The sequence below is a fragment of the Phycodurus eques genome, chromosome 11, assembly GCF_024500275.1.
Source record: "Phycodurus eques isolate BA_2022a chromosome 11, UOR_Pequ_1.1, whole genome shotgun sequence".
Classification (NCBI taxonomy): domain Eukaryota; kingdom Metazoa; phylum Chordata; class Actinopteri; order Syngnathiformes; family Syngnathidae; genus Phycodurus; species Phycodurus eques.
This window is the reverse complement of record NC_084535.1, coordinates 8682211-8704217: the sequence shown is the minus strand read 5'-3', so window position 1 is coordinate 8704217 and position 22007 is coordinate 8682211. Positions and strand designations below refer to the sequence as shown.

Sequence of the window (22007 nt, the reverse complement as noted above, 5' to 3'; positions counted from 1 at the left end):
AGATCAAGAATTATAACATACTTTACAGCAGGTGTGTGCAAGTATGGGCGTCATTCTTCGTTCTTTAATCCAAGCCAGTGAGAATTTATATAATGGATTCTGTAATATTTGTCGAATTAATTTAGCATTTTTTAAACATTGGCTAGTTTAATATATTTATCATTCATTGTGTTATATCAGTTCTGAGGACCAGGGTTCAAATCCCAGCCTCCTTGTGTGGAGTTTGCATGTTCTCCCCGTGCCTCCGTGGGTTTTCTCGGGGTACTTCGGTTTCCTCCCACATCCCAAAAACATACGTGGTAGGTTAATTGAAGACTAATTGAAGAAATTGCCTGTATGTGTGAATGTGAGTGCGAATGGTTGTTTGTTTCTATGTGCCCTGCGATTGGCTGGCGACCAGTTCAGGGTGTACACCGCCTCTCGCCCGAAGACATTATCACCTGCCCTGGGATAGGCTCCAGCACGCCCGCGACCCTAGTGAGGATAAGCGGTACAGAAAATGGATGGATGAATGAAGTACATAATTTATCTTATTAAATAATTGGTAATTGTATTTGTAACTAATAAAAAATTGTAACATAAACAATTTTATAAGTAACTTTTAATCAAAATAATTGGTTCATTCATTAATTATAAATAACAGTAAAATGAAAATGTTTAAATGCATTGCATTTTTGATTAAATTTATTAAATGAATGTGTAGTATGTTTTGTAAAGACAGTAAAAGCATTTTAACTCACGGAGGCAGCAGTTTATGCAGTAAACTGTGTACAGTATGTAACGAATGGACACTTCACCAAAAACAAAACAACTTAATAGATGGGCAGGCACTCCCAGTTATTTGTTTAGACACAATGAGAAGTCACTTCTCCAGTAATATTTCCCCTTTAACTTAGAGATTGGAAATCATCTTGCGCAGCAAGTGGAAACAAGCAAACACGGTTTTGCTTCTGATGACAAAGTTTTATGTTTATTTGGAAGAGGAAGACGAACCGCTGCACTAGATCCACTTGACTTTCACGATGCACATTTCACATTCGATGACCTTTAAAGATCATTCAAAACCGTGTATAATAAAAGTGACGGATGCCCGAGCGCCGCCCGTCTGACAAGGCGTTCACTTCCGTCCCGAGGCCGCAGCTGTCGACGGTGACACACTCAGCCAAATACACTCTCATCTCATCATTTTCCACTCGCGCCAGCTTCCTCGTGGCATTTCTACAGCCCAACTTTTTTTTTTCCTTTCAAAAACTCAAATTTATCCTGACATTTCTCTCGAATACTTTATAAGCTCTTTTTGATTTCATATTGAGAGAGCGGGAGAGTCAGAAATGTGCAAAACTAATGTGATGAACTGATCTTCTTCAAAAAGCCAAAAGACATGGAAGGAAGAAAGTTGGAGGAAGAAAGACCACTATTAATGAAGACTTCACTCTTTGGAAAAAACTTTGAGGTGTAGGTTGTAATATATGATACGATTTTCTGATGGTTTAATTTCTATTAAATCTATTAAACTGGATATATGCCTACGGATTATTAACATCTTAACCAATTTTTAAACTGAGAGAGACCCCACGCATGAAGGGAAAAACATTGGCATGATCTTACAACTCTTATCGTGTGTGGTGTACTCAGAATTACTAACATAGCACACCACACGCATGAGCATATCTCCACAGACAATCGCGAATCTCCTCCGCTTAATTTACTGTCAGTCATCGTACCAAAACTGATCTGTGAGAGGCAGCACAGTGCCACAGGATATCCAGACTGCCACAAAATACACAGAAGAAGAAAGAGTTCCGAACTGGCCATCGTTCGGTTTCACATCACAATCAAGGAGCCCGACTTGGAGTTCAGCATTTACGATTGCCAGCCCTGACAGTTTTCCGAGCAGATCGGTAACACACCGCATACTACAGGATAATCTCTCAGGTTAATCATTTGAGCACATTCAATAATCTAGTCTTTTTTTTTACTCACTTTGATCAGAATGGGGCAATTGGGCTAAAATTAGGACAGATTATCAGTATGTGAGTACCCCAATACCACAATAAAACAAGAAAAACTAAAGGATAAATATCAGCAAATGGTCTTCTATGGTGGGGGTGTTCCAAAAGAGATATATTTACAGTATGGTGGTGCCTGGTTGGTAAATTGAATTGAAGCAAAAAGTGTGGCAAAAACAGTTTAATTATTTACATTCTAATTATATGTATTTACTATCTGTTTTTATAAAGTACAATATTACAGGTTGCTATTTATTTTGTTAAAAACACATTGGAAAATTTTTGGTAGGTTTGTTTTGGGTTTTTTTTTTTTTTGGTCGGTGAGTCTGGAACAGATTAATGGCATTTCCATTCATTTTAATGCGTAAAGATGATTTGAGATAGGAGTGCTTTCAGTTAAGAGTGTGGTGACGAAACTAATTAAAATCGTATGTCAAGGCACCAGTGTAATTGTAATAAATAAAGGTCATGTCAGACAAGAACCCCTATTTTGAATGAGCCATGGCTAATGTCAAACTTTGAATCAGTAGATCATTTCCCTGTCAAAGGAAGTATTGTATCATATTGTATTACATGTAAGCAAAAACCCTACTTATTTTGAAGGATCACATGGTGTGCACGATAACTGAGGAGAATAGCAAGTAAGTCGACGTTCCTGTGCTGTTGCTCTTCAAACTACCACAAATAATAACAATAAGAATTTTTGTTTTGTTTTACTTCTAAGCGAGAAACCCATTGATTTTGAATATGATTAAATAGGTAAATCAGTGGTTACCGTCTTTAAACATTCAGACATTATTGTCTCACATGCAATCCAGAACCCTTTTGATTTTCAATGCGAGATATGCTCGACACGATCATGTGCTGTGCATGTCTGCCCACACACAGGCAGCGACTCCATCCTCAGCTCGGTGGCCCTGCGTATCGTGATGGGAAGCTGGTGGCTCTTCACCCTCATCGTGTGCTCGTCCTACACGGCCAACCTGGCCGCCTACCTCACCGTGTCCCGTATGGACAACGCCATACGGTAAGACATTATTTTGATACCGTCAGCAGCTAGTGGCTCCCTTCTTGTGGATTGTTGAATTCTTTGCTGCATAAGACTGGATATACTCCTGTACATTAGGTATAACTGCACTGTTTGATGAGAACCCATATAGTAGAAGTAAAATATGAAATCAGCTAAAATACATCCGTTAAGATATGTTCACACTGCAGGTCAATTCAGATTTTTTTTCCCCAATGTCACATATCTGATTTTTTTTTTCATGTAAACAGTCGAATTCCAATTTTTTTTTCATATCCAACCCAGGCCTCTTTCATACGTGGATATAAGCGAGTGCAGTAAGGACGCTGCGAGTGCAGTAAGGACGCTCACGTTGCGCTTATCGAACCGGAAAATAGTCAGTGGTGAAAAAAAAGATGCTTTAGAACTGATAAATATGAGAAAATCTTTGTTCCGGTTGCACAAAATCTGAGCTCGATGGAGAGACCTACGCGAGTGTCTATATTTACTTCCATAAGACTTCCATGTTTGTGCGCATTTGTGTGTTTGTCTTGTCTTACATATTTATGCCACCAACTTACTACAAATCATAATTGTATGAGCTCATGTAGAATGATAACAATGAAAAAATAACATGGCCTTGTCAAAATGTTCTCCCCGCTGTTCTGAGAAGTAACTGCTTTATAAATCATGTAGCTCATGTGGGATTATTTGCCAGAAACACGCAGTAATCTTTGTGAACATAAAACAATCCCGGGAAGGTATTACATGTTGTTTGTTTTGGAGAGGATTCAAGGGCGGGAAAGAACTGCAAGAAGAGAGAGGCTGAGGTGATGGGAGGGGAATCAATGTGACAGAATCAATGCAAAATATTCAGAAAAAAGTAGTGGTGAATTTGATAGCAGCCCTGTCGTTTTGCAAAGGAAAAAAACTCACAAACAAGATTAGTCAGCGAGCACCCTTGAAGTGCAAAACATTGTAGAAAACAGAGCAAGTTCTCACTGATTATATGATTTGTAAAAATGGACTTAAATGGGAGGTGGGAACCAACCATTTTTGGAGCGCCGAGAGACATGTTAGGAAACGTTCCTCCCTTTTAAATCTGGTCTCTGATGCCTCACTAGCCTGATGAGCCGATGTTGCCCTTCGCCTCCCAGACGACGCGTGCAGTCCACGTGAAGGTTACAACGTTGAATCTTAAGACTTGGCAACATTGCAAACTGTGACCTTGTACTCCCTCGGCAGGAAGCTCAATTTTAAACTTTTCCACAAAGTCTAATGAATTGAGAGCTTTTTTCTATTCTCTTCAGTAAACACACCTCATACTTCGTTGAACCGATCGATAACCCCCAAATATTGTCTTTTCTGCTCTAGAAATGATGCCCATGTCTCACTTGTCTCACTTTTAAAGTCCAAACGAGGAGAAATCTAACAGACATTAGAAGCATCATATTTTACCCGGCCCATTTAACAAGACACAGTTTGCGACTCCCGTATAGTACAATTGGAAAACAGTAAAGCTCCTTTATGGGTCTATAAGTAGTCAATTCCTTATCTCCCTCAAGAAATACTGCCAAAAAGCACACTGGAGGGAATTTAGTGCCAAATATGTACAAAATATTTTACTTATGAGCATATTTCTCCATAAATTTCATAATTTAGCAGGTAATCTAATCGCAAAAGGCATAATTTTATTTAAAGAAATATTATGCTGTCTTTTTTTCACTATTTAAAACAGTTCCAAGGTATCGTGAAATTATTTCATCAAAATACCCCATGGATCGTTAATTATAATACGCTTTACACAACCTATTCTCGTCTTGCTGAAATTTGCCCGTTTTGAGCGGGCGTGCTGTGTCAAGCATTTGTTACCTTGAGCTTTGCAACACTTGATGGTTGGGGAGGCACTCGAGAGACACAACTGTTTGTATATAAGCCATGAAAGAATCAATTTTCCATAAAATTCCCCACTCAAAAGAGTTTTAAGCACAATATTGACAATAATTTGCATATTTGTTTTTATTCTAGGTACATTATGTCTGATCACCAGAGACTGTTTTGAGGGGAAGAAGGAAAAGGCCTTTCTATCTGTGCAGCTTTTATAGTTGCTTTTTGTCTTACCAAAGAGGGGCTTTCACCTCACCTTAGCTGGGGGCTCCAATTACTTACACAGTTGATTCATTTTCAATACATAGTTGTTCACTGCGGCTCAGCTCGCTACAGTTAAAAGAAAATGTGGGCAGATTTAAAAAAAAAAAAAAATTTTCACTATACATTTATATATATTATTTTAATCACTGCGGCAAAAGCTTGAAATTCAACCTAACTAAAGAGGCCGCAGATGATAAACTAGTGAATCGCTTATTTCTAACTTAAGTTTATTCTGAGCAGAGCTCCAGAGGCTTCTAATTAAATGGCTGAATTAGCCCGACGTCATCATCTGAGATGAGGTTTTCGATTTCCTTTTTTGTTGTTGTTTTTTGGGGAGGCAATCTTGGTTGTAAAAACAGCGTGGTGTTACTTTAATGTGTTGCTTATCTGCAGAAAAATAGATAAAACACATTGTGTTTACATTATCACCTGCCTCATTTGCGACTGGGGACACAGCCGTTTAACTGACATTGAATGGAAGGTAAAATAATTACATGGATATTAAGGAATTCTGCTGTGTAAATTACAGCAATTACACTGATTGGCCCCAACATCTCACGGTACGAAATAAAGGAAATTTGAATGAAATCTATCTATCAACATTATTTACACCGCAGGCAATTATTAAGTGCCTTTTTCACATTCTTAGTCTTATAAGTGTGAAAATAAAGTAAACCATTGTAAAATAACAATTCATCCATTCATTCATCCATTTTCTATATCACTTGTCCTCATTTGGGGCTAACTTTGAGCAAGAAGTGGAGTACACCCTGAAATGGTCACCAGCCAATCACAGGGCATCAAAAATCAGCCTGTTAAAACAATAAAACACCCTAAACTGTAATAATTGAATGAGGTTTGTGCAATGAAAGTCCACCATTATCCCCGTACTGCCCAGAAAACCAATATAAAAGCAAAATATCATCACATGATATTGGCATTGTTTATCTCTAAGTGTATTTTCAGCTTTGAACAGTATAGTTATTTTTATATTAGTTTGGGTAACCAATTTAGCTAGATTTTGCAGGTCAAAGTAAATAATTGGAGGGAGTTTGTCTCTCCAAAAGAAGTCCTATTTTCTTCTTGTATGCCGACACCACATCTGCATAATAGCGTCATGAGAGAGTCATTTACAGATATGCAGTATTGTTCATGAAAAGTACATTAGCACACACTCTTATGAACAGTTAATGGCCAATCGAATCGATTAATGAGGCAATTGTTCCGAATCCCAACCCCTGGATTTCTCCTTGTCGTGAGCGAGTGCGGTCGCCGTGGGCGCGCTACAGGCGTGCGGGGAAAGCGGTTGGCATAAGGCGGGGAAGCTACAGGTGCAGCTCATTTGGTTGATTAAAAGCATACTGATTAGAGGATTAGAGATTGACTCAAAGGACTCAGGAGTGCGAGTTTAATATAGTGCTTGGGCTTGGAGCAAAGAGGAAATTTTGTCCGATGAGCCAATGTCTATGGTTAAAGTGTTACAATTCATGTTTCTTACTTGGGGAACGTCGGTAGTGGTGGGTGTGTCGTTACATAATCTATGGCATTTTGATGGGGGGAGTGGGGCTACAGTGGTACCAAAAATTGAAAATACAATCATTAAACTTCCATTGAGATCTATTATATCTGGAGACCAAACAGCCACTATCATAAAACCATCATAAGTGTACAGGCAACATTTTAAGTAACATCCATTAAGGTTGTCTGTGAGCTGAAGCTAATTACAGGGCCCACATAGACAACTTTTCACGCTGACATTCACACATACGGACAATTTAGTCTTTACACTAACATGCCTGTTTCGGCAATGTGGAAAGAAGAAAACCCACTGAAGCACAAGGAGTACATGCAAATTCCACACAGGAAGGCCAGAGCTGAGAATCTAGAACCTAAGACAGAAGGGCTAACCACTAAATCATCGTGTTGCCCTGATTGGTATTCATCCATAAAAACCGCAAAACACCCCATAATCATTTTAATGATGAGCAAAGAGGGGGTAATGCATGCACCTCCCAGTCGGTAGCTAACGCAAGAAGCTAACGCAGAGCCTACATCTTCAATCAGTGCTGCTTCTTGTCAGTGCTTAGAATGTAAGTCCTCTTTCTTCATGCCATAATTCTATGGCAAAGAAACTAGTAACTGATGTCATACTGACTACTTTCCAGGTCTTTCCAGGACCTGTCCAAGCAGGGAGACCTGGCGTACGGTACGGTGAGGGACTCAGCAGTGTACGACTACTTCCAAGCCAAAGGCACCAACCCCCTGGAGCAAGACAGCACCTTCGCCGACCTCTGGAAGACCATCAACAAAAACAACGGCTTCGAGCACTCCGTCTCAGGCCCCGGCGAAGGCATCAAAAAGGTGACGGTTAAAAAGACCTGAGCTTTAATTAAGCCTAAGATTTTACTGCGGCTGTCATCACACAACCAAGTAGCGACAAAACTTAGTGGTATTCAGGCAACTTGATGCTTATTTTGGTTTGAAATCTGAGAATTTCAATCACTGTGGTAATGAACTAATATTTTATGATTCCTCTCTTTTCTATCAAATGAAACAGCCACAAGCACATGTAAGCCAGAGAAGGTAGAACCCATAATTTAACAAATATCTGTCAAGTCCGCATAGCTAAAATGGATGACCGGGTAAACCTCCACCTAGTCTCATTTGGATCAGTTACAGGAGGTCCTCAGTTGAAGACGGCCCCGACCTCACGGTTACAAAAGCCACACATTGAACTACATTGAGCAAAGTACTACGTTTGCTTAGGTTATATTTGGGTTACTTGACTCTTTGTATCCTTCATAGATGTCCACACTTCTGTTCATATTAACATCAATCATATATCTACAGTATATCTATATTGTGTTTGTTTTCCTGCGCTTTATTCAGCAGAGTAGTGAACACACACCGTTGAGTGATTCTAAATGTACTCAAGGCAGGCAGGCTGTACCGTGCTTAAGCGCACTTTGCACCTACAATTCAGATTATTTGACTAGCGTGAGCACGCCGTACTGTACCAAAGCACGGCGCATGAACGATGAACCGCGATATCGTAGGGTCAAACTGTACTGTCAGACGACTTTTCATACAAATATTTACCGCAGTTATAAATAATGTATTAGCATAAGCCAGTGGTTGAGTACCGTGCGTTCCGACTTACAGTACATACAAATGCAGATCGGAATGCCGTCATAAGCCGATGACCCCCTGTTGTATTATTTATAGCCATTTATGGCAATATCTGAATGCAGTTCAAGGGTCACATTCTTGATGAAGACTCAGCCGTACCTCCTGCTTGGGCTTCCAATTTATCATTATTCCTTGAGAAAAGAAGGAAATCATCTTGCGGTAATATAACGTAAAAGACGTGATCGAAGTATATCCTGGATCCACAGGTCCACAAAGTTTTCAATGGAACTATTTTAGTCAGAAGGTAAGTAATGAATACCTCTCTGACAGTGTCAATCAAAAGCATAATAATCTTAGATCTTATTCCATGGTGTTAAAGCCCTGAAAAGCTTTGTAAGTTGTATTTGCTGCTAATCCATTTAAATAACCAACAGATGTCCTCGTGTGACTCACTTGTTGTCATGAAGCAAATGAGCATCCTTCCGACGCATGTGTGTTTACGAGGGCGAGTCAACTTACCAACTTTACACGGTCCTAATGAGACGCGAGGTGCAGAGGCTTCGTTTGTTGCATTTGTTGACGGCAACCGTCGGATGCGAGAACACCACGGGGAAGACCGTCACAGCGGTGAATACAACAAGAACTAGAAAGTGGAAATCCAAAAGGATTCCAGAGCCATTCTCATCTTTTTCACGCACAGTGTGTGCTCGCGGGCTGCAGTGCGTGTCGGCGCATCTATTTTTATCATCATTGTCCAAAGAAATTTGTTCCCGTTGTACCTTTAGTTTAATTACATTCAAATTGCACCGTGAGTGTTCTCCATCCTACAGCTAAAAATCTATTGTGCTATCTGTATTGAAACCTCTCAAATAGGGATTCTCAAACTTTTTACACCAAGTTCTACCTAAAAAAAAAATACTTAGCTCTCACAAATACGATCATAATGACCAACATTATAATACAGTAGCATACTAGGCCCAAGTGAAAAACAAGGCATAGGTTTTATTCCTAAACACGTTTATGATTGTAAGCTGTGTTAACGTTGTGCACATTTAGAACATTAATACTGTGCTTAAATGTAGGAAAATAAAAAATATATACTTGAATTTTTTTTTTTAAATGATTCAATTACAATGTATAGCACATAAATGACATAAATGTTTAAAAACATTTCTTAAAGGATAATTGCAAATGTATTGTACTTGAAAGTTTAATACACCTGAACTGAACTACTTTTAAAAAAGTATTCTACATGAAAAGTAAAAAAAAAAAAAAAAAAAAACTTTATTAAAAAATCTGGTTTAATCCACTGTAACATTATGCACAGTGTGAGCATTAACACTGTGCTTCAATAGAGTGAAACCTGAGGAGAATCACTGCTCTAGAGCCTTTCAGGAAATTATATTTGGCATTAACATACACATAATTGGAACAAAGATGTTGAAGATTCAACTGCCGGTAAGTTCACCAAAGTTGAACTACAAAAAGTAAGGGGAAGAGCATAGAACTCATCCGGCTGTCTCAGGAAGAAAGTTTTCGGTGTGTATTGTTGTGCTGCGCTGTGTCTACTAGTGTAAAGAGTATGTGCCGAACAATGCCGAATTGATCTTTGTCAGAAATCAATGCGACTCATGCTTAGTCAAGTTGATGTTTTTGCTGCCATCCAGATGTCAGCTCACATAATTATCCGTTGTGTATCAACCCTGTGTATGTGTGTGTGTGTGTTGTAATTAATCTTTTTTTCCTTTTTTAGGGTGGGACAGACGTAGAGAAGCAAAAAGAACAGAATAAAAACAACAGTATAACGACAGTATATGACAACAATAACTTTACATAGGAGTTGGATTTAATCTACAGGAGGTCCTTGATTTACGACGGTCCCGACATGCGACATTTGAAGAATACAAAATGTTCATATGATTGTTTTATGACCTAGATGTGTTTACTACTATTTACTCCTGACATTTTCAGATGAGGAACTGTGCACAATGATGCGGCACAAAAGGGCACGTTCCGTTACTGCCGTGCCTAGTTTTTCATTTGAGCTTTTCATATTCTTGACCTAGAAGTTTTTCATGCAAATATTTGCTGTATATGGGCAACGTCACATGACCAAACCTGGAAAATGGGATAGCTGATGTCCTGCGTATGCTACGCTAACGAGCATGGCTACGGTTAGATTACATGATCGTTGTAAGCCGAACTTGTTTTCTTTATGGCTGGTTTCTTGGGCCAAAAGTTCAATATATACATTTAATATGATCTATGTAAACACGAACGAAGCCTAAACATTGAATATTGTAATCTTTGGTGGCTCTGTGTAGATGTTTAAAGTCCCTATGGTTGCTTTTTCACCCGAAACAGGAGGAAGTGCTTAGACCTGTTTTGGCGAATGCTGAAGTAGGTTGGGCATATGCCACACTGTGACTGGATTAGCCCAGTACGGCGTCTTCCGACATACATATTGTTGTTACGTTGTTTTTTTTTTGTTTTTTTTAAAAAGAATTTGACACACGCTGTTAGCACCGTCCCTAGCAATGCCGCCCTGTGCCGCCACACAAATCGCGCATGCCAAAAACCTCGACCGCACCCATATAAAGAATTTACTGTAAAAGCAAATGAGAGGACAGTCTTGCTGTGATGTTGTGTTGTGATCAATCCAGGCTAAGCGAGAGTCGTACGCCTTTCTGTGGGACATGGCGGTGGTGGAATACGCCGCTCTCACCGATGACGACTGTACGCTGACGGTCGCCAGCAACAGCATCAGCACCAGAGGCTACGGCATTGCCCTGCAGCACGGCAGCCCTTACAGAGACCTCTTCTCTCAGAAGTACGCACTCCACGACACGTTATCGTTCATTCCCGAAAGCTACGCACCACATTTATACGAGAAGATTATTATAACCGTCACGGTACTTTAATAAGAAGCTGCAGCGGGTCACATTGTAGAGTGTGTGTGCAGATGCCCTGGTGGGCTGGGAACAAAAGGGAACAACGGCTGACTTTGTGCAGCTCATAAGCTCACAAATGAATGCACCTTATGGCTTTCACTTAGAAAAAAAAGAGTGTGTGTGAGAGAGGATGTTAAAACCAAAAGGAGTGGTTTAAAGCCAGGGGAATAGGGGATGTGCACTCCTATTTGTTGGATAAAAGTGCGCTGCTGTTTTGAGGCTGGAGTTGTTGCCTGGCAACCTCACAGCTGTCCATTGAAGCCACTTTGGAGTCTTCAATGGACATAACATAACATGTTTTTGTAAAGATCCAAGAAAATGGAGTCTTTAAAATGCAGCCAACAAACAGTACGTGTTTTTGAAAACATCGACAAATCTGTCTCCAATGACATAACATACTGAAACTTAATTTTATTTACAAAGCACTTTAAAAGTGTAAAAAGATTAAAAAAACAAAACATGGTGAACATTACATTTTTTGTTTTGGGTCTTCAATGTACATATTTATTTTTATAATAGTCAAATACACTGTGGTCTTCAATGAACTTATGTTTTTTAAACGTCGAAGATAATTTGGACATTTAGTTAGTTTTGTAACTATCACATATGTGACTTAAGATTTATCTTCAATGAACGTACCATGATTTTTGTTTAGTTTGGGGTCTTCAATGGACATATTTGTTTTCCTAATCATCAAAGAAACTTAAGTCTTTTGTGTTTTTGGAAACAATTAATTCTTCAATGAACTTAACCAGCATACTTTTTTGAAGACGATTTAGACTGAGTGTTCATAGAACCGAGAATAGATGTTTTTACATGTTGTTATAAATGTAATGAAATTAACATACATATTTTTTAAACCCTTAAGACACTTTAGTGTTCAAAGAACCGAACAGGCTTTAAAACGGCTTAATTGTTTTAGTAAGTACACTTTTAATCCATTTGAAAGTCTTCAATGTACCTAGCATAGATATTTCTGTAAACATCACAGACAATTTAGTCTTAACCTAACGTTTTTGTAAACAACAAAGACAGCAGTCTTCAATTAACCAAACATGTTTTGGAAACGGACAATTTAGTCCTCAATTACCGTATTTTCACGAGTTGGCGACCTATTACCATAATGCCTAGTATGAACAAAATTAGGGCCGGCTGGCTTGACTGCTACTTTACGAGTGCAGGCTGGCTTGACCGCAGTCGAAAACTGAACCTACGAAGAGACACGCTTACGAAGCACAGTTTAAACTGCAAGCTATCAGTTACGCGGAGTTACCGCGAGAGAATTCAAGATCAACGAATCCATGGTTCGCAAGTAGAGGAAGCAGGAAAACGAGCTCCGCCAAGTCAAGAAGACGAAGCTGAGTTTCCGTGGGAAAAAAAGAAAAACAAGGCGAGGTGGCCCGAGTTGGAAGACCAACTCGAGCAATGGATTAATGAACTCCAACCGCTGGACATCGGTGTAAACGGGGCGTACAAAGTGCAGTTGCGAGCGGGGTGGGAGCCATGGATGACAGATGGCGATCACAGCTTTACTAAGACAAGGAGGCAGCGCCGGCCGGGCGAGTTACGCCACAATTTGTGACTGGATTGTGGATGCTTGGGCTAACGTGTCTGCTTGCACTGTTGTTCGAGCTTTCGTAAAAGCCGGCATCATTTCTGAGGAGCCGCACGGCAACGAGACTGACTCGAACCAGGCGTGTTTGATTGAGAACTTGCCCAGCTGTTCATTTCGGATACAGAGCATGAGGACTTTGATGGATTTGTGGATGAGGATTGATTAAAAAAAATAACGTGAGTACATTGTTAAATACTTACAACCGAACTCAGTTTTGCTCCCGCTGCCTTTTTAAAAACATTGTTTTAGCGTGCATGCATGCTACCGTATGTTTTACGATAGCATGTGTTTTACCATGCCAGCGCCCAATAATACGGTGCGCCTTATGTATGTGTTAAATGCAGAAATAGACCCCGTAACTGAGACTGCGCCTTTTAATACGGTGCGCCCTATGGTTGTGAAAATACGGTAACCTAAAACACTTATTTCATAAAACAGTTTTGCACAGGAGAGTAATCAATTTGAATGTCTTACTATTTTTCTGCATTTTCCTGTTTTCCCTGTTGCTTTTTTGCGACACATACATAGCAGAAAAACACAGAAGATGGATTGATGTGAATTTTAAATCCAACCTGTGAAACATGATACACGAGGGACGATACCAGCGGTGCCTTGGCGAAAGATCTTGAATGCATCGCATGTGGAAAAATGAATGGAAAACACTTGAGGCATCTGTAGTCATGAGTATTAATGTGTATAAATTACTCCATGTCGAACGCTTCAATGTCTGTGAGTGCATGTTCCTTGAGTGTGCTTCATTTTTTTTGACTTGGAATAAATGTGCAGAATTATGTTCAAATATTTATGTGCCAGTCCTTGTTATCAGTGTTGAAAAATCACAGCACATAAGATTCAAGGCCACGTCTCTCTCGTCCTTCTTCAACGTGACACTGCCACATCCATCTGCTCTTCCTATTTTAACCACATGTGGTTTCTTGCCTAATTGATAAGTTACTGAATAAATCTGTTGTAGTATCATTCATTAATAACTTTGCTCCATTTTTGTTTTGTTTTATTGAGTGAGCCAAACTAATGATATACTAAAAATAATTCTCCTGCATGACTGGATCTGTAACTGGATTCAGAATAAAGTTGTTTTTTTTTTTCCTCTACAAATAAAGCAAGACGTGACTGGGGGGTTTTAAATGATGGCATCACCAAAGGGAAATTAGTGTATTTACATAGCATAGCTGCAATTTTTCTCAGATCTGGATAACATGCTGTAGAAGAACAGCAACCGTGAATTAGTTGTTTTTTTCCCCCATCAATGTGATGAAAAGTGTGAGCGTTGAAACCTTGCACCGGGAAAATGATGGGTGTTGAAACATCCACATCCTCCCTGCAGCTACGATGAAAAGTGTGGGTCTAAAAACCTTTCACTGGGAAAAGTGTGGGTGTTGAAACACCCACATCCCCCTGGTCCCATTACCTTCTTTTATTCTGGTCATCAGTTTCTTTCCACTCTATCCCAGTTTTCAGTTTGTCCATCCCTTGCGTTCCTGTATTGTTTTTGTAACAGTGACTATTTGTCCTCCTCAGGATATTAGAGCTTCAAGAAAAAGGCGACCTGGACATCTTGAAGCAGAAGTGGTGGCCAAAGAAGGGCCGCTGCGACTTGCAGAGCCACGCAGACGCCCAGACGGAAGGCAGGGCGCTGCACCTCCACAGTTTCGCCGGGGTCTTCTGCATCTTGGCGGCCGGGCTGCTGCTGGCCCTGCTGGTGGCTGCCCTGGAGACCTGGTGGAACAGCAACCACTGCCGCCGAAAGGAGCCCAAAGAGGTGACCAATGACAGCTCGTCCGGCCCGGGCACGAACCGGGCCGCGGTGGCCGCTGCCACGGGTCCCCCTGCCCCGCTGAGGCCGCGGTCGAGACCCAGACCTCCGGGCCCCCCGGTCCTGCCCAGAGACGCCACTGCCACACTCTACTTTATGGATCCAGCAAGCACAGACGCCAGCCCCGATTTAGTAGAGCTGCAGTACACGCAGTTATAATAGGTGTGCCCCGATAATAATCCAGAAGTCATGTGATCGGTCTGTGATCATTTCTTCTCATGCCGGGAGAGTGGTTGGGGTGTATTTCACTGTCACTGTGGTTCTCTCTCATCGGTACCCATGAATTACTGGCGCTCGTGTGAGAGAAGCGCAGATGCAACAACAAAACCAAATAGTGCAGTGGCGGGCCGTGCATTTGGTACCTGGGTTTTTATTGGGGACCCCATCAGAGTTAATCCACTTCCTAAACCAGCAGTAGGATACAAAAATCACTTTATCACAGCACACAACTGTGCTGTAATAACATGACAAAATCATAAATGAAAATAAAATACATTGTCGTCAACACAAATGATGATTATTAAATGTATTAATGTGTGCGGATTGCTACAGACATGTTTTGCTAGTTGTACTTGGTTGGCTCCCAACCAATCAGAGGACTGAGGCGAATTTGAAATCTGATTCTGAATGTCCTTGGTAAATTAGATTGGCATGGCAACACATCGAGCCTAAAATGTGCTTGGACGAAGACATCTAATATCCACATACACATATTGGAAGCAGTGCATCCTCTTGAAACACGAAATGAAGACAATGGACGGTTGGGAATAAATTAATACCATTTTATGAAACAAATATTGGAAATTTAGGTCATGGGGGTTAAAACCTTTTCGTCTCAGGGCTGCATATAGAGAATGGAAGGATGCAAGGCCCACTTTGAAATTCTTCAACTAATTTATTCAACATGCTAAAACCAACCATCAAGCAATTTTATTTTATTTTTTTCTAGTGTAGTTTCATTGAAAAACTGCTATGTCGCAGCTTTCTGTTAAAGTGCAAATAGTTTTTCAGGAATCGCACTAGAATAAATCCACCCCTTCATGAAGCAGATCTCCACATTTAGAACCGAAACAAGAACACAGTTTTTTTTAAACACTCACTTAGAAATTATTGTGAGGTGCTCACAAATCGAACATTTCCATGGAGCCGAAAGTGGAGCAATACCTTTTTGCTTCTTAAACTGAATTATCTTTATTCACCATGATGAAGAGAATTTGTTTTACTATTTTTGTTGTAAATAGTTTCTTTGCATATTTGCATATCAAGAAAAGGTATATGTAATTATGTAATAGCAATTTAAAACAAGTAGTATATGTCGCAGGCCAGAGAAGGCCTTGCTCACTTTGACGGCCCACCACTGACATTGTGTTAATTTGTAAGACCTCATAATTGTACTTCTGGTTCCAGCCGCACTTCAGTGGTACAATAGCTCTCTTTAGCTCATCCATTCAAGTCTTAATGCCGTAGAGCTCGGACTTCTGCGCAGCCCCTCTCTGCACGAGGCATTCAGACTACTAAGGCTTGACATGGATCCCTAAACTAAAGTGTGAGCACAAGCAGATGACATAGAATCTTGCGCCTTGACCCGCCTGTTAGACTTGACATACAACCGTCCCACAAGAACCACTGCTCCTGGGAACACCTTTCAGTCCAGGTCCTGACCTGACCTGATAGCACTAGGTGGTTATTATGACAGAAACCCCTCCTGCAAGCTCACAATTTGACAATTACAGACGCCAGGCTCTTGACCCAGGTCAGGATCGGCCTGAAAAAATTCCTATGTGGTAATTGGCCGTGTCAGGACACAAAAAAAAAAAAGAAAAAAAAAAGAGGGTTGGGGGGATATGGGGCCGGGCAGGGGTAGATTCTAGTTGCTTCGTCTGTCATCTCACGTCATTGTCTTTGGTATCTTCAGTGTGCATGACCATGGAAGCTGGAGGCGGACAAAGACTGCATAGATGTGGACAGGAGAGTTTAGTAGTATTTTGTATGAAAAGTAGTATAAAAATGAGATACATTTTAAATGGCTTGAAAACTAATTTATTGAAGTGTTGTGACATAACACTAACTGCCTTGACATTAAGGCAAAAATATTTTGGTTGAAAAGTTCTCATGAGGTCAAGTTGCTCAGTTGAGTGAACCTGCCTCCACCATTCTGATGCTGTCCTTCGTCATCCATGTCGTCTTGTTTAACTCTTATGGCCACTTCCCTCTTCATTTTATTAACTCTTAAAGCAGGGCTTCTCAAACTTTTTGGGTCCAGGGAGCGCTTACAAGACAGACATTTTTCCAAAGGCCCCCAAATAATCCAACGCCTTAGGAATGAAAAAGTTAGGAGTGTGAAAAAAAAATCAGTTAAGTCGACCACAAAAATTCCTCGACGCAAAAATTTCTGCTTTGAGGCAATAAAAAATATTAATAAGAGCATATTTGCGGTGCCCGGAACCAGTTTGTGCCGCCTGGAACCCTTTGGCCACTGTCCATGTTTACCACATGGACATTTGTTGCAGACGAATGCACTGTTGGGCCAATGAACAACATTGCCAAAACCAACAGAGGAGCATCTGTCACTGATTTTGAAGACACTATTTGATGTGTAATGTACATGGAACATGATGTATGAGTGAGCTGAATCGTAGTTAGCATTTTTGTTATACCTAAAATGGTCATCGCTGGCATGCTAATGCTAATCGCGAATGCTACCCGTTAAGCAATGGCTGATTTTATTGTCTCAAATTATGTAGCGTTTATAGCATACACTCAATACCAACATATGCAGTTTAAGGATAGAACTCCACCCCTCAAATGAGAATAAAATGGGAATTTTAGCAGTGAAAGACAAAAAAATGTTTTTTTAGGGGGGGCAGCGAATACTTGAGTACTTGACGAAATATCTATAGGAGAATCAATTCTAAAAGATTAGAATGTGACACCCCTAATAACAATGTAGTGTTATGAAAATAAAGTCATATTTTGTAAGCATAAAAGATGTGATTTTCCAAGGATAAAGTCGTATTTCTCCAGGATAGTTATGAATTAAGGTATTAAAGTCAAAGTTTAGCAAGGTTTGTTTAAAAAGTGAATTTTAAAAAATACTTTATTTTCGTAATATGCCTTTTATTGTGGAAAATATGACTATATTCTTGAAAAAATACATCTTTTATTGTAAAAAATATTATTCATTCATTATTCATGCGGGGGTGTCAGATTATGTAATGATATATCACAATCATTAGCAAAGCTTTTAATCGACTCAAAGCTAAGTTATGGAGGAGTAATTGGTTTGTTACATTGGCGCGCCAGTCCACGCTCCGAGTATGTAAAGCATACGACATAATATTTTATTGCAAATTATTTTGCAGACCCATAGGGACCCCCAGTTTCAAGTTTGAGAACCACTGTCATAAAGTATGTTGGAGACTGTCTCGTCGGCCAACGTTCCTCATGTGCAGTTTTTCTGTGTCTTAAAGTGAAATTTTACTCAGATATTTTTGGGCATTTTCTCTAAAGTAAGCAGGTATGTTACAACATCATATCTCATTTGCACATTGTTGGTTGGCTGTTGGCGTGTACCAGACTGTCTCTAAGGCTGGATTTACACTACAGGTCAAAGTGCCCGATTCTGGTTTAGGTCCTGGTTGCATTTTATGTCAACATCAGGCAGTGACAACGCAGATCTACGTTAAAACCAAAAAAAAAAATCCACCAAAAAAAGTAATACAGTGCAGTTATTAAACATTACATACCGGTCAGGTTTAAATGAAAGAAACTTCAGCATTACTCCATCGGCTGCAATCAGCAATTGTTTTCTTTATTTAATGGTCTGTGGGCCTCTACTGTACCATTGTTAGACAATATTTATATTTGCTTGGTTCTTTTCCTATAGTTTTGCCTTACCGCAGTATTCTACAATGTGTTGTTGACGAGGCCTCGTTCTGATCTGATGCAATCCAATTCTACGAGGCAGGGTTTTCTCTTGATGCTACCGTCACGCATATCTGCAACAGGCCACATAGGAGGAAAAAAATTACATTTGGAACCTTTCGGTGTAAATCAGTGGCGGGCCATGCATTTGGTACCTGGGGACTTACCCGACTTCAGGCCACCACACACAGAGCGACGCGGCAGAACCCGAATGAACTGTCAAGCAGTGGGTGCGGTTCGGCAACTAGTTTCCATGAGTGGCCACTGGTCTCAAAAATCTAATTTCAATTGCCTCAACGGCGTAAATCCTGCGCATCGGACGGCAAGACCCTCTGCGCCAGAGGTTGTTTAGACAGATGTTGGTAATTTTGTAGATGAGCGCAGGCCGGCAGCTCTGAGAGTGGACGGGATGCGTCACTGTGGTAGTGTTAGCAACCGACTTCAGTCACTGCCAATCATAGCGGCTTCTATCATTCCCTTGAAATGCGGCGCGTCAGTGGCTTACACCATCCCTACCGTAAAACGATCGGGATTTGGCGGCCCGGAGGCTGGCATATCTGATAATTCATGGGAATTTTCCTCATGATCATGATTTAAAATTTTATATTAATATTATTAGGCTTTTTTTTAATAATTACTCAGACACTAAGCCAGTGCAATCTAGACAGGAGACTCATGAACCATTCTGTGTGCGTTAGAGCACAATGTGTAATCACAGTGATCTGTGTGTGAATGGAGCATTGTCACTGCACTGTGGCAACCGAAAATGTGAGCAGGTACCCTTATTAAATACAGAATGAGCTGGTGGTAACCACTGGTGACTTAAATATGTGAGCAGAGCTTGGTATCTGTCTGCCTGTGCCCCGATCAAATTCACTCAAATCACGTTAGACCAACAGTCAAGCTTGCGCCAGAACTTGGTCTGAGCATGCATAAGTTTCGATCGACTTTCAACCACCAAACTGCTGTCACTCTATCAGCTGCATCTCTTAGGACACTCCCTCTGCTGCGCCGGAATGGCGACCTTGTTACAGACCAGTCTACCAAATTGGCAAACGCACGCAATGAGCTTTGCACTTGCACGAAAATCAGGATCCGCCATCATTTGCGCTCCGCTGCAGATGCACAGTCTACGAAAAAAGCCCTTTGTAGCAACCCACTTCTTCCTTGACAATCACGTGTTTTTGTGGTTCAATAAAAGTAATACAGCACAACGTACAGTATATGGAGCCTCAAAACATGGTTGCAGTTTCCTATTTCCCGACAGGGCTCAATGTGAGGGTGTGCGTCACCAACTCACTTACAGTCGGGTTCAGCCACCTTGCAGAGTGCGCTGCAGGCCTTAATGCAACTCTTAATAACACTACTATCACGTCACAATTTTTTAAAGAGTATTGATAGTTTCACAATTGAAACTATCAATACTCTTTAAAAAAAAAAAAAAAAACGCAATATAACAGGACTCAACTGTGCCAAATACATCAGGAGCTGTTCAGAATCAATATTTATTTAATAATATAACCAAAGAATAAGAGGACGAAAAAATGCTGCCATTATTGTGGGCAAGCTGGCTGGCCCTGTGAGGTAAATTTGACATCTGATTGGTTAAAACAGTTCTCTTGCTAATATAGTTCATGGAACTAATAGAATGTTGGTTGCAAATGTAGGTCACTGATTCTGATAGTGTTTTGGCCTGTACGTGTAAATCCAGCCTCACTTTACTAGTAGACTATATTGCATGGACTGCAGTGGATGTCATGAAGTTGGAGGACCAAACAACCGGTGTAACTTCTTTCTCTCTTTCTCTCCACTCTGATTTAAAATATTTTCACATTTATTTATCCTCAACTTTTTTTTAAATCACACTCCCCTTTTATCCCCCATTCTATTCCACACATCTTTTCTTTAGGACAAAGAGGTGAACCTGGAGCAAGTCCACCAGCGTTTAAACAGCCTCCTGGACGAAGACCTGGCCCACAAGCAGCTGCCGGGCCAGTCCATTGAGATCTCAGCCCTAGACATTGGCAGCATGCAGCCCAGCCAGTCGCTGGAGGTCTTGTCCGCGAGGGAGTACCCCACCCACCGGGGGCCGCCGCCGCTCTCAGTGAGCACCTTCCTCCGCGAGGGTCACGGGGCGGGGAGGACACTTGGCGCGGTGGGCGGCCGCACCCTGCCCCTGCCCCTCAGCAGCGCCACCATGCCCTCTATCCGCTGCAAACATAGGGCACCCAACGGGGGGCTCTTCCGCCAAAGCCCACTCAAGACGCCCATGCCCATGTCCTACCAGCCGGTGCCGGGGGGGACCATCCCGGAAGGGGAGGCCAGCCACGGGACCTCCATCTGAGCACTTAAGGTCACTCACATAAACTGTGCCAACGTCATGGAGAGATATAAATAGAAATTGAAAGTAAAATAAAAAAACTAATGTTTTTATGACCCGTGGGGAGGTGACGCAAGACGAGACAGAAGAGACTCCAATGTACATATTTGTAACTATAGAGAGAGAAAAGTGACATTACAAAGTGTATTTTGAATATTCCCCAGAATTGAGTTCAAAAAAAAAAAAAAAAATTGAAAAGTATTTGAAAAAATGACTGTTTGAATGGCTTTGTAAATTTTGTCCTCAAAAAAAAAAGGGACAATTCTTTGTGGTTGTTTTCTAAGTGCCAAGTTCCACTATGTTTTCTTTCAGATAACTGAATGTACTGTGAGAAGTCATGATCAACAAAGACATTTCACACCAGGAAAAAAAAGACATTTCAATGACTGATTTGTTTCCTATGAAAAGAATAAAATGGTATAATATTTAAAAAAAAAAAAAAAAAGTGAGACTTTTCTAAATGTCACTGTCTGTTTTTGTGTCTGAGATGTCACTCACTGGCTATATACCTCAGGGAATTTTAATAATAATAGGTTTATCAGAAAAGTTCCACTTCCAATTCATTATTTGTGCTCTCCTGGAAGGATTCTTCCAGGATCCCCTGCAGCTCAGTCATCAGGACCATCATGATGTGGTCCACATCTTCAAAACTGGTGCCCTTGACGATCCCCTTGAGTTTGGGAAAGCGGTGACCAAAAAGTAACCAAAAAGTAAAAAAAAAAGTATCAGCATCAGGTCAGCTGAGGAGGGCGGCGGTTCTCTCATAGTTTGGGTTTGAAATATACAGTATTTCCCTTTTGTGACACCAGTCGTCGTCCTATGCTTATTTTTAATGTAATCTTCTGCGGTGTAGAATTGGATTTTATCATAGTGAGAGCTGTTTCTATTGTGATCTGTGCGAAAAGTACAGTGGATAGAGCGTTTGTGTATTGACGGCGTAGCGAACTGCTTGTTGCTCTTCGTGCAGTAACAGCACGGAAAGAGTGGGTTTTGAAGCATTTCCCTGGG

At 40.7% G+C, this 22007-nt stretch overlaps 1 protein-coding gene across 3 annotated transcripts in view; it reads left to right on the top strand.

The window, feature by feature from the left end:
* The window catches only part of grid1a (glutamate receptor, ionotropic, delta 1a), a 269061-nt gene extending 247616 nt beyond the window's left edge, over window positions 1-21445 (top strand). For all 3 annotated transcript variants that reach the window (XM_061690419.1, XM_061690421.1, XM_061690420.1), the window contains 5 exons: window positions 2898-3036; window positions 7332-7527; window positions 10959-11125; window positions 14401-14641; window positions 20529-21445. In XM_061690419.1, coding sequence (XP_061546403.1) covers window positions 2898-3036; window positions 7332-7527; window positions 10959-11125; window positions 14401-14641; window positions 20529-20963 — 1178 coding nt within the window. In that variant the 3' untranslated portion in view covers window positions 20964-21445. The remainder of the gene's footprint in view (window positions 1-2897; window positions 3037-7331; window positions 7528-10958; window positions 11126-14400; window positions 14642-20528) is intronic.
* The last annotated feature ends 562 nt before the right edge of the window (window positions 21446-22007 follow it).